This window comes from Bombyx mori, chromosome 17 (assembly GCF_030269925.1).
Source record: "Bombyx mori chromosome 17, ASM3026992v2".
Lineage (NCBI taxonomy): Eukaryota > Metazoa > Arthropoda > Insecta > Lepidoptera > Bombycidae > Bombyx > Bombyx mori.
The window spans coordinates 147,730-162,113 of NC_085123.1; the positions used below are offsets into that span (position 1 = coordinate 147,730).

At 45.5% G+C, this 14,384-nt stretch overlaps 1 protein-coding gene across 1 annotated transcript; it reads left to right on the plus strand.

Moving 5' to 3' along the window:
- On the plus strand, positions 1–2,720 carry LOC692912 (triacylglycerol lipase). Its single transcript, NM_001046755.1, is given in 1 exon segment — positions 1–2,720. A coding segment is annotated over 1 exon segment (1,503 nt). The 5' UTR covers positions 1–203; the 3' UTR covers positions 1,707–2,720.
- The last annotated feature ends 11,664 nt before the right edge of the window (positions 2,721–14,384 follow it).

Genomic DNA, 14,384 nt, shown 5'->3' on the forward strand with positions numbered 1-14,384 from the left:
TCCCTTTAAAAAACCCATCGAGAGCCCGTTCAATAGAATGCTTCTAATAATTATTTAGTCTTACAGAATATTTTACCAGAAAGGTCCATCAGCGTTATTCAAATAAAACAACGGCACATGGTAATCTGGACCCTAAAACTGTTATTTTTGTTAACATTTGTATCGGCGAGGACGTCATAGTCTGACCCCAGATATCAACGACTATGTACAGGCAGTCGTATAAAAGCTTGCGATTAGTCGCGCACGCTCAGTATCTACTTGAATGTACGAAAATGAAGATGCACGTGTTCTTAGTTATTTTGGTGGCACTAGCGCGTGTCTCCGTCCAAGGGTTTGATTTGTTCGGAAGCTCGAGAAGCCTCGTCAATAACTTCGAAGACGCTCGTAACTACATCGAAACGCAAAAAGATAAGGTCATCGAAGAATGGTCCTCCTACATGGAAGACATAAAGCTGTCGAGCTCGTGGACGAACTTCTTAGAAGATAAAGAGAATCCGTCCTTGGAAGACCCCGACGTGGTGCTGAGCGTGCCCGCGATGATCACGCGGCGCGGCTACCGCTGTGAGACCCACTCGCTCATCTCCCAGGGATACGTGTTAAACATTCACAGGATACCGCAGGCTCGAAGCGGCGGCGACACTCCATCGAATACCGTGATACTTCAGCACGGCTTGTTTGCGAGCTCTGCCGACTGGGTCCTGAACGGGCCTGGAAAATCCTTAGCCTTCGTGTTGGCGGACGCCGGCTACGACGTCTGGATGCCAAACATAAGAGGTAACAGATATTCGAGGGAGCACACCACTTTAAAGAGCAGTTCGACTCAATATTGGAATTTCTCGTGGCACGAGGTCGCCCAGCACGACATCCCGGCCATCATAGACTATATCAGGGAGAGGAAGGGCTCGGACACAAAGATCGCGTACATGGGCCACTCGATGGGTTCCACGATGCTGTTCGCGATGCTGGCGCTGCGGCCGGAGTACAACGCGGTGCTGCGGGCGGGGCTCGCGCTCGGCCCCGTCGTCTACTTGTCTCATATCAAGTCGCCGGTCAAAACGCTAGCTCCGGTTGTCGCCAACGCGGCAAGAATGAACGTTATTAAAAACGGCGAATTTGTGCCGAAACAATCTGGCTTCGGACAAATGATGAGCGCGTGCAGCTCCGACGACGTGGACACGTACGTTTGTAAAAACGCAATATTCTTCATCTGCGGCACCGACGAGAAGCAGTTTAACAAGACGCTGCTGCCGGTGTTCCTGTCGCACCTCGGGACCGGCACGTCCATGAAGACCATCCTTCACTTCGCGCAGGAGATCGACGCCGCGGGACGCTTCCAGCAGTTCGACTACGGACCCACCAATAATATGAAAATATACAATTCAGAAACTCCACCAGAATACGATCTGCGCAAAATCACTCTTCCCATTTACCTGCTGTACTCAAGGAATGATTTATTGTCTAGCGAACAAGATGTTGATAAACTGTACCAAGATTTGGAAACCAGAACAGAAATCTACCTCGTACCGGACCCTGAGTTCAACCACGTGGATTACCTGATGGCGAACGACGCTCCGAGACTCTTGAACGACAAGGTGTTGCAGTTCTTGCTCGCAGCTTTTGCGGACCACCAAGGACCTGATCGTCACATGGGAACTCGCGAGTCAGTCCGCCAATACAAAGCATCACGTAAAGTGTTGAACACGTGAGGTGGGGGGCGACCGTGGAGAGCGGGCCCGCTACAGCATCCTGTCCACTTTTTGCGAGCCCTGCTCAGAATTATTGGTTTAATTTCATTATTTCTGACAGTTGTCGTGGTCACATCGACACGTGGTCCAATTATACATCGACCATTATAAACAATCAAAACCAAACCTAACCGGTTCAATACGTGGCACTTAATAACCTCCGCGACAATAGATATGTACAAGACATATTATTATGTATGTATATAAATACGTACCTAGTACGGCTCGACAGAGGGAACGTCCCTGTGATAATGGATACATTCGTTTACAACAATAAATTGCATGTTTTGTACTTTTAAGGTACTTTAAAATGTCTAGTGCTTATCTAACATCCTGGGATCCTCTTATAGTGAAATAGTGAAGTAGAAAGTACAAGAAAAACAGAACCCAAGATTTTCTTAGTTCTTTATGTATCTAAAATCTAAATGTAAATTTAAAGATATATTTAAAAAATAGTCTTTAGCTTAATATTGAAATATCAACAAATAAATAACACATCAGTCGCCATAACTACGTAGACTGAAATATTCGAATTGTCGGAAGTAATAAAATACAAACATTTTATACGAGATGAAGCCGCACGGCAGTCAGTGCAGTGCGAGGTCGAGACACACGTCACATCTGAGGGCGGCCGCGCTGCTCCGTTCCGAGTGAAGGAGGAAAGGCCACGATGATAGGTAGCGACAAACAGTCGCGCAGAATACAAGGGAACACAAGGAAGGAAACTCGCGAACAAACCGAACTGATTTATTAACGTCTGACCCGGAGCTTGCCTCGCACCTAATTGTCACAGTACGAGTATCAGTGGCGTACGGAGACATGTATATAATAAGATAAACTTAAGAAATTGAATGGTGTACGCAAGAGACCATAATTATTTAATTATTTACTTGATACGCCATTAGCGTTTTTATAAGAAAATGTATTATAATTTATGTATTAAGTAGATAATAAAAATCTAGTAAGTAAACTGCACGACTACTTTTATAGTTATTATAACCGTTGAACAAGTCGATCGATTTTCCTTAAGTGAGCTATTGACTCCCTGTGCCCCTGCACTCTTCACCTGAGCATCCAAGGATTGCCTGAGTCACAGCTGCAGCGAGACCTGTGGACAGTCCAAGAGAGACCGACGTAGAACTACTTTACGACGGGCATTACGCTTGGCGGCCCATCAAGCTAATTTGTGATCCTGATTTGTCAATAAACGTGTTTTTGGGTAAAATGTAGTGGTTGTTTTATCTTAAATCTCAGCAGTATTACCGTTATTGTTCTACCAGGATAGTTAAAGTATAATAATAGGGGTTAAAATATGAAATTGCCTTTTTATTGTAATAGGTACTTCGAATTGACATAGAACCTTCATAGTTTGAGATTTAGCCAACTGAGTTTCTCGCCGGATCTTCTCAGTGGGTCGCGTTTTCGATCCAGTGGTAGATTCTACGAAGCGCGGCTCTTGCTAGGGCTCGTGTTAGCAACGTCGTCACGTTTGAGCCCCGTGAACTCACCTACTCTTTCGGTGAATCTAGAATAACGCCTCGAGGTTACTAGAATAGGTAGGAAAAAAAATTGAGATGTTTGACTCAAACTTTAACAGTTCTTCTTTTAAAAAATGTGCAACATCCGATTATCCACGTTCACATGTTTTTTTTTAATTCAGAAACAACGTTCGAGAAGTACAGCGTCATCTATTGTCAGATAGCGGAAACTACTACTAGAGATGTGTAGAATATTCTCGATAATTCTAGGAATGAGGTATCGACTATAAAAGAGTTGTAGAGACGGCACGCAGTCAGTTAGTAATCGGAACTACTCTAAGCGAAACAGCGAACGGATCGCCTGAAGCGAAGCGGAACAAGCGAATTGAGAGCTTTAAAGTGTTTGTGAAGTGTTTTAAGTGTTGAATACAGTTTTTATGTTGTAGGTACTTTGGTGAATTTTTATTTACCCCGAACCCCAGCACGTAACAATATGTTTATTCTTGCACCCACGAGGTGGATGTTCCAATGTTATTTTACATATTATAAGTGCAGCAGCTGCCTTCTCTTCGAATCGTAATTTATCACGCATTGTGATTGTGGGAGTTTCTAACAAATGCGTGTTCTTCACACGTCACACAGACACACACCGCGCGCCACGGAGCGCAGGATTATACAAGTGTGACATACAACGTTGTGTGTTCAGCCGCTAATTCAGGCTTGGTATTGTCTTTGGCAAGTTTGTTAAGTGTAACGTTCCTTCCCGCAGCACAGTCGCTTCTAATTAAATATCTTCACAGCAGTGGAACTAAGCGAAAGTTCTTTAATTGACTTGATGGTGTGATCATATCTGTGAGTCGCACGCTATGTAACGTGAAAATAGCAGGCGGTACAAATGATATCAAGTAATTTGTTTTTCATAAATACGAATGCGTTGAATTACGTAGGATACAAATGAGTGTAGATTCTGAAATAATTCCTGCAGTAATGTCTCACCTGCTCCACCGCCAGCCGAGATAAAAGTATAACATTGGTGGTAGGACCTTTTGTGAGTCCGCGCGGGTGGGTACCACCGCCCTGCCTACTTCTGCCGTGAAGCAGTAATGCGTTTCGGTTTGAAGGGTGGAGTAGCCGTTGTAACTAAAACATGAGACCTTAGAACTTATATCTCAAGGTGGGTGGCGCATTTACATTGTAGATGTCTGTGGGCTCCAGTAATCACTTAACACCAAGTGGGGTGTGAGCTCGTCCACTCATCTAAGCAATAAAAAAAAAATAACAGCTTAGGTGCCACGTTGAATATATGATATAAATTTAAAATGATGTGATATATAAATGATAAATAATAATAGAAATAAAAAATCGAAACCCTTACTAAGATTACCTGAGAAAGTGAACGAACGTTGTGATATTTACCCCAACGCTACAAGGCTACAAAACAATGCCAATCTCAATAAAAAATATACGGCATAATATTAGTTGTGGTGAATAACCGATAACACGGCTCCGTAACGGGTTCCCATCCCGGGAACGACCCCTAAAACTTGGCTTATATCAGGGTGACGGCAGACGTAACGATTATTGCGACCCGAGGGGATATTGTTCAGATTTCAAACTCATATTTTAGTGTTATGTCTGTACGTGTAAAAAGTTTATGTGGCACTACGAGATCGGAACGGGTTTGCCTGAAGATATTTTATTTTGAGCGCACGACGAGGCTGTCCGCTATGGACCGTGTGATCAAGTCTATGGAACACCACCGCAGGCGCCGCCAACTTCAGTTGCATTAAAATAACACGTTTTTACTACTAATTTACTCATTGAATGACATTCGCTGCTGGAAGTTTTGTATTGGTTTTTGCAGTTTCCCCCAGCAACCAGCTATACTACCAATTAAGCCTTCTGTGGCTTTCCCTACCATTATTTACTCATTGTGGAAGGAGCAAGTTCGTATGCTAGGTTGCTGGCAACTCCAACTTTAAACTATATTATGACTGGCAACATTGTTGGTGTCTTTTTTTCTCTTTTTTTTTCTTTTCACCGCAAGCGGTCGTCTTTATTATATTTATAAAATATCAAGTGTTTAAACATGGAAATAAACCGTATTGCAGCACGAAGCACAAGTTTTCTTTATCATCAGTAAGCGGCCCATACAGCCCGCACCAAAACATAGGTTACAGTAATTGGTCTGTGCCACAAGATTTGAATGTCGGCAAAATACTGGTAGTAGGTATCATCGATACAATGATAGCCTTCCTCATGATACCGCGGATGCTTTAGAGGTCAAAGGAAATAATCTAATTATCTTTGGTCAGTAAATAAGGGTTAATTATGAATTTATTTTATTCATTTCACAAGGTGCGACTCCCGTGCAAATGACGATCACAGGCAGCGATTCCCTTGTAAATGAAACAAAACATTCCCGTGCACTCAAGACGCTGAAACACAAACAGACGCGATTGTCAAAGCTGCTTTATGTTATTTATTTGAACAGAAGAGATCTCTTTTATGAACATTACATTTGAAGTTCATAATTTATTGGATATTGAATCGCAGTACGTAGAGATATTGCGCGTAACTTAGTTCAGGCAGGGCAGCAGCTTAGTAACGTGATATTCAAAGCCAGACAGCGACTTGCACTCTTTTTTTTTTTTTTTTTTTGGTCAGGAGGAAATCGCCGGACTTCCGCCCTCCCCTGGGGATGAAGGGCGGGGCATGTCGGAGTCGAACTGACTAAAACCTCCTGTCGCTCAACAACCCGCGTCCGAACCTCGCATGAGACAGAACCCATGAAAAGGCAAAGGGGGGAAAGTGAAGCGTTTAGTGCGGAGCACATCTCTCCCATCACCCTCCCCCTCGGGACGCCGGACCGGTGGTCGTCGGCGCCACGACCACCAGCCCTCTCGGTCGGCAGGCTATCCGGAGCCCGCCTAGATGGCGCCGGTTAGAATGGGTTATCCTACGGAATACCCCGCTGGATCAAAACCAGCGTGGGTCGAGGATAGCCGGCCTTCCATCACCCGGATGCTCTTGCGTAAAACGCGTGCAGAGCAGCTTGCACGTCGTCTTCTTAGGCCCCCTTTGCCGGTCCCCAGACCGACGTGTAAAGGGGACCCGAAACACTTAGAGGGCCAGGGCTTGGGCGATATCCGCCTCCCTGGCCCCCGCTCGACGGCGGCGGGCTTGCGCGTCTCTCACGCGCCCCGCCGCCTCCTTCTGCGAGATGGTGCACTCGCAGAAGTCGAGCATCGCCTTCCACGACTCGTCGTCGCCGAGCATCGATGCCACAACACTCGGCAACGACAAGTCGTTTCCTATTTTTGCGACGAGGACACGGCGCCACCCCTCCCATGCGGGGCAGGCAACGAGCGTGTGCTCTGCCGTGTCCAAGTCGCAACCACAATGGTGGCACTCTGCCGTCGGCTCGGCTCTGATCCGGTGCAGGAACTCACCGAAGCAACCATGCCCAGTGAGCACCTGCGTGAGCCGGAAAGTGAGGCGTCCTCTGTCACGATTCGCCCAGTCCACAAGGACTGGGCGAATCGCCTCGACGGTCCTACGACCAGCCGAAGGATCGGCCAGCCGCCTGGACCATGATTCCAGCACGGACCGCCGAGATTGGGCTCTCCGCGCTCTGACCACATTGGGGCTGGGGCGCGCCACGCCCCGGGCACGAAAGTCAGCCCGCCACTGATAGTCAGCGGCGAGCGCCTCCGCTTCCAGAACCCAAGGCGGCGTCCCAGCCAGTACACACGCCGCCTCGAAGGAGATGGTGCGATAGCCGCGGATGACCCTGACCGCGATGGTGCGTTGCGGCCGTTGCAGCAACTTTGCTACCCCCACGGCCGGGGACTGGCCCCACACGGGCGCCCCGTATAGGGCCATTGACCGCACCACCCCTGTATAGAGACGGCGCGTCACCTGGTCAGGCCCCCCGACGTTGGGCAGAAGCCGGCTTAACGCGCCGGCCACCCCCAACAAACGAGGGACCAGATTCTGAAAGTGAGCACGGAAGGTCCAACGACTGTCTAGAATGAGGCCGAGGTACTTCAACTGCACCCCGACCCCAATACGGACGCCTCCAACCACGATTTGAGCATCGATAGGTGGCACTCTCCGGGGCCTGTGGAACCACATGGCCTCGGATTTACTGAGTGCCACGTCGAGGCCCAATCTCCTGATTTTGCCGACGACATGCGCCACCCCAACGGTAGCAAGACGGGCAGACTCAGCAAAACTCCCCCCCCGGGCCACGACCAACGTGTCGTCTGCGTAGCAGATTACACTCAGGCCCGGGAACTTGCACTCTTATACTGAATTAAATCTAGTTATAAGGTGTGGTCACTACAACTCAAGTGTCACCACCACTTTGAGACCGGAAGCTAAAGTTGTGTTGTCGGCTATAAGTACACTGACAACTGTGCTACAACCACGAGCGCAATTATACCTCGTACCAGCACTGGCTGGGACGGTTGTTCCAACTTGTAACGTGCCCCACCAGTGCCAACGTAGACCTTTGAATGCCCAAGGTCAGCAGGTCGGCAGTCCGGGCGCGTCAATATAAATAACTAGCGGAGTTATAAATAAATAAAAAAGTTATAAATAATGTCCTGTATACATACACGTCTCAAATCTGAAACTTACCACTTTTTTGAATAAGTTGTAAAGTTATTATTATATTCAACTGTGAATCTAAACCATTCTCGAACCTACTCGAAGACACACAAAAAATTTCATCAAAATCGGGCCAGTCATTTAGTTTTAGTTTAGATTCATTAACATGCACACGGACGGAAGAATTATACCTAGTCAGGTCATAAATTCTGTCACATGTTTAATGTAAAATAATTGAAACAAGTTTATTCATTATGTAACCATTCATATACCAAAATGAACTTAACAAAACATAGATTCTTATGACACTAAAGTTTATTCAAAATGACCTCCGTGATTTTGAATACAGGCCTTCAATCTGCGCGGCCAGTCGTCTATCGCAGCACGAACGAGGTCCATGTCAATATCGGCGGCTGCCTTAATTAAGGATGTCTTGAGTGACTCCAAAGTGGGATGAGGCTTTGAGCATGCCTTTTCCTCCAAGTGTTGCCATATCTTGTAATCTAACGGATTCAAATCTGGATTGGAGGAGGGCCAGTCTTCGTGCCGGATGAAGTCGATTTCACGCGCCGCCAGCCATTCTTGTGTGCTCTTCGCTCTATGAGCTGGCGCCGAATCTTGTTGGAATACCCAGTGCCTGTTATTGAACATGGTATGAGAAACAGGTTCCACAAGGTTCGTCAGGACTGTATTTTGATACACAACTGCATTCGTTTTTACACCTTTCTTACAAAAATGTACCTCTGTTAAGCCCCAATAAGAAACTCCCAACCATACCATGAGCGAGGATGGAAAATGACCTCGTTGGACACGCGGAATACGGTTGCTCGCTTCTTCACTACTGTGTGCGTACACCTTATCATTTTGTTTGTTGTAGCTCTCTTCTACGGTAAAAATTTTTTCATCCGAAAAAAGAATTTCCCGATATTTTTTTCCCTCGTACCGCTTCAACAAAGCGCGGCATCTCTTCAGTCTCAGGTCCATTAGACGAGCATTCAAACGATGTCCTGTTTTTCTTCGACATGCCCGAAGCCCTAAGTCTTCATTTAACACCCTTTTCACCGTGGTTCTGCTTAACCCCATCTGAAGGGCCAACAGTTTCTGCTTACGTTTGGGATTTCTTTGAATTCGCGCCTTCACAGCTTTTATCACTGCTGGAGTCCTAACAGACCGAGGGCGACCACTTCTTGACCTGTCATCTACACTAGAGTCTTCATTGTATCGTTTGATGGTACGATAAAGAATCTTTTGGTTATATTCAAAATTTTCAGTATGTTAAAAATTTGAATTGACGCGTAACCGCAACGATGCAACGCAATAACTGCAACACGGTCTTCTTTAAGCGTCCACTCCATATTTAAAAATGAGTAAAATTCTAAAAGTATACATTTTTATTTTCATGAACAATTCGAAATTCGAATTCAATAAACTTTTTTGTGGCCAGCATTCTAAAAGAAAAGTTTTTACTGTGTGACAATACTTATGACCTGACTAGTTATAAATTAACATAATATTTTTCGTCGCGTAGGCATTTAAAGAAATCACGTCCAATATCAAAAGGTACGACTATTGTATCTCAGCAAAACTGTATGCTGATGAATCTATAGTTGACCGACTCTCTACGGACATTCAGATGCAATGGCTCTTCCGTCAGACATAAATGAGATTAACAAAATGAAGGGTCATACTTTTTGCAGGTCCAGTCTCCCAACACTACGCAAGTCCGATGACAAATTGGCCCATAGTAAGAAAAAGGGAAGGCTGACCTTTTGGTCAAACTTCGCCTCGAACTCGACTGTGGACGACAAGGGTGCCACACCACCGATCATCTCCCGGTGTGATAGTTCCCTGCTCATGCGTACAATAGGTGCACCACCTCACGGAGCACATTCTCGTAGGACTTAATCGACCAAAACCAATCTACACGGGAGCCCTCTTCTTCGACGTGGCGTAAAGCGTTCGAAAAAGTCTGTCACAACGGTTATTCAAACTTTTCAACATGGGCGTACCGGACAGTCTCGTGCTCATCATACGGGACTTCTTGTCTAACTGCTCTTTTCGATATCGAGTAGAGGGAACCCGCTCCTCCCCGCGGTTACTCACGGCTGGAGTCCCGCAAGGCTCCGTTCTCTCTCCGCTTCTATTTAGTTAATTTATCAATGATATTCCCCGGTCGCCGCCGACCCAGCTAGCCTTATTCGCTGACGACACAATCGTTTACTACTCAAGTAGAAACAAGTCCCTAATCGCAAGTAAACTCCAGAGCGCAGCGTTAGCCCTCGGACAGTGGTTCAGAAAATGACACATAGACATCAACCCAGCGAAAAGCACAGCAGTGTTATTTCAAAGGGGAAACTCACCGCTTATTTCCTCCCGCATTAGGAGGAGAAATATCACACCCCCGATCATCCTCTTCGGTCAACCCATACCTGGGCCAGGAAGGTCAAGTTCCTGGAAGTCACCCTGGATGCATCCATGACATTCCGCCCGCATATAAAAACAGTCCGCGACCGTGCCGCATTTATTCTCGGCAGACTATCCCATGATCTGTAAGCGGACTAAAATGTCCCTTCGGAACAAGGTGACACTTTACAAAACTTGCATAAGGCCTGTCATGACTTACGCGAGTGTGGTGTTCGCTCACGCGGTCCGCACACACATAGACACCCTCCAATCCCTACAATCCCGCTTTTGCAGGTTATACGTCGGGGCTCCGTGGTTCGTGAGGAACGTCGACCTACACGACGACCTGGGCCTCGAATCGATCCGCAAACACATGAAGTCAGTGTCGGAACGGTACTTCGATAAGGCTATGCGTCATGATAATCGCCTTATCGTTGCCGTCGCTGACTACTTCCCAAATCCTGATCACGCAGGAGCAAATCATCGTCGTCGCCCTAAACACGTCCTTACGGATCCATCAGATACAATAACTCTTGCATTAGATACCTTCAGCTCTAACACTAGGAGCAGACTGGGGAACCTCGGTAACCGTACGCGTCGAACTTGACAAAGAGGTCGACGTGCAACCTAACCCGTGCATCAGCCCGCTGAGTTTCTCGCCGGATCTTCTCAGTGGGTCGCGATTCCGATCCGGTAGTAGATTCATTCGCGAAGCGATTGCTCTTGAGTTGTTAGGTCTCCTTCGGAGGCGCTCGGGCAGTTGTTGGCAAATCCCACCCCTCCTGGCTGAGCCTGGTGAAACTGGAAAGGCCTCTGGGCCACCAGTAATCTTTCAATCATAAAAAAAGTTCCCTGCCGGAGATCTGCTTCACACAATGTGCAGTCAGGTGGGAACTCCGACTCCTGGACGTCCATAAGTCGAGTGGGCCAGACGGCATCTCGGCAGTGATTCTGAAAACGTGCGCCCCTGAGCTGACGCCTGCGCTAACGTGTTTGTATCCTACCGCACCCAATCCCACTCTTAAAAAATATATAAAATGACAGTTCAAAATATCAGAAGGGTTTTGTCGGCGATTCTCCATTCCACATTTAATGTGGATTTCAGCAGTCTTAGGGGCCTACATAGCAACCTTGACGCCGTACCTTGAGACGGCGCAGCCTGCCCTACTGTTTCTGACGGAGACGCAGATATCTGCTCCGGATGATACCTCGTACCTTGAATACCCCGGCTACGTATTGGAGCACAACTTCTTGCGTAAAGCCGGTGTGTGTGGACCTATTCGTCGCCGTTCGTTGTTGCCGTCTTGGTGGCCTCGAACAACGGGTCCCTCTTGTGGCTGTACGTAGATCACGGAGGTTGTATCCGAACCTAGTGACGTGGTGCTTTTGGGGATGGGGGGGGGTTTTGAAAAAAAATTATCGATTTTTTAATTGTATTTTAAAACTTCATATTAATTATATGGATATTTAATGCAAAAAACTTAAAAAATGTTTTTTTCAATTAATTATAAAGAATTAAAAATTGATAGAATTAAAAAAAAAACTCGCGTGACTTATAAACGCGCCATGATTGGTCATCATAGTTGTGACGTCATAATGTTATAGCTATTTAATAACAGTACAGCGTTTACGGCTAATGCACGTGACTAGACAATAATATTAAAAATTTATTGCTAAAAAACGAGTTGTTAGTTGGTTACGATTAGCTATGTGTGATAAAGGATTTATTAAAGCAAAGTCTGAAGTTTTGGGATTATCACGGTGCACAGCTTGAAACTATTTATTTCGGCGTTTGTCATCTTGGGAAACATTTAAAAACATTTTTTCAGGAGTTGTTTTTGTAGTATTCATGCATAATAGTACAAAAGAAGAACGATAACTTTTGAGGTTCGACATTTTCAATATAAATATTTGAATATTTAACAATGACAACAAAATTAAATAGATCAAAACACTGTACTTATTATTTCTATATAAACCGCAATGAGGGAAAACTAACATTATGACGTCACACATGCACTCGGGTTTGATCGGGAGCTGTCGGCGTGTCTTAGGACCTCGAAAAAAAATAAATTGTTCTGCTATAAAACTAATATATGATCTTTCCATTTATCACAAAAAAAAATTTTTTCAAAAACCCACTTATGTATTCCCTCCTCTGAGGTGCCTGTGGGGGGTCGCGGCATACTCTGGTATAGCAATACCTGTAGGGATGCTGCACACCTTAAGTGGGCCGCGTCGCGGCATGGGAAAATTATAAAATTTTTTTTTTTTTAATTTTTTTGATTTTTAATTTTTCAATAGTTATAAAAAATCATAATTAACAAATTAATTAACTTTAATGAAAATTAACCGCAGGATCTTATAAAGTACATATATCAAAAGGGCTCCACGAAGTTTAAAATTTATAGGCCAATTATTTATACCTTTCATTCCATTGTTTATGCCAATGGAGATTGGGAAAAAACTTGTTAGTTAACAATTGAATAACTTCTTGAAAAAAGATGATTAAACTTTTTTTTCTTCAGGGCTTGATTCGTTCAAGTGTTAAGAAGATACTAGAATTTTTTCAAATTTTTAAAATCACATTTTATGTTATAAAAAATATATTTTTATTGCTGAACTCTCTTTAGCGGCGGCGCGCGCATGCTGTAACAGCCGCGCGGAGCCCTATTTTCAACGTCTAATTAAAATTATAAATAATGGAGATAGAGTTCCGGGAGCTAGGACTTTTTTATTGGAAATTTCCTCCTCTTTAACGAGCTTTTTTCAAAATGGCTTCAATGTTAATATTTTTCAAATTATTAACAAAAAACGAAATATCATTTTTTTTCATCTTATTTTGTTAATAACAATTGCAATTTTTAACCTGCACCAAAATCCTTCAAAAACATTTTTCTAGAGGTGATTCCGAATCGAATGAGCCATCGCTCATATTTTTAGGACCTTTATCTCTATTTTTCACGTTTTTGAACTTGTTGACTAGACTACACTGCGCAAGTCCGATTACAGTCTGGCCCATAGTGCGAAAGAGAAGACTGACCTTCTGGTCAAACTCTTCGCCTCGAACTCGACTGTGGGCGACGGGGGTGTGCACACCACCGAACATCCCTCGGTGTCATAGCTCCCTACCGGGGATCTGCTTCACACAGTGCGCAGTCAGGCGGGAGCTCCGACTCCTGGACGTCCATAAGTCGAGTGGGCCAGACTACATTCCCGCAGTGGTTCTGAAAACGTGCGCCCCTGAGCTGAAACCTGCGCTAACGCGTTTGTATCGCCGCTCGTATAGTACTCTGAGTCTGCGGAGGGACTTCGGTTCCCTCTGTGTTTTGTACCGTATGTTCCATGGGAGTGCTCTGAAGAATTGTTGATACCATCATCTCGTTTTTACTATCGCACCGCCCGCCACCGGAGTAGAGTTCATCCATACTACCTGGAGCCACTGCGTTCATCCACAGTGTGGTTCCAGAGATATTTTTTGTCACGCACCATCCGGCTTTGGAATGAGTTCCCCTCCACGGTGTTTCCCGAGCGCTATGACATATACTTCTTCAAACGAGGCTTGTTTTTTTTGTTATACCTGCTACCTATGCTGATAGCCTTGACAGCCTATTTCATCTTCTGCTTGACGTGTAGGTGAGCTCACGGAGTTCAAACCGGGGGCGTTGCTAACACTGGCAAGAGCAGTGCTTCGCAGAATCTACCACCGGATCGGAAACGCGACCCACTGAGAAGATTCGGCGAGAAACTCAGTGGGCTGTGACTATGGGTTAATTCACTCGTCGAGCCCTTCGTCGCAAGCGACGGGTTGGCCGAGGACGGTGACCGGTGCTTGTGATACCTAAAAGCACCGTTAATGGATCGGAAGGATCCGTAATGACGTGTTTAGGGCGACGTCGACTGTTTAGCATTCAGTCCACAAGATCGGATATGTAATTTCTGGCGGCCACGACAAAAGGGTTTTCATGTCGTGCCTTCTCAAAGTGGCGCAATGATGCCGGCTGTAGATACTTACTGATTGAGTCAAGCTCCAGGTTATCATGGAGATCCACGTTCCTTAGTAACCGTGGTGCTCCGACGGCTATCCTGCAAAAACAGGATTAAATGATGAAGGGGTTTCAAGTTGGTGCGGGCCGCGTGAGCT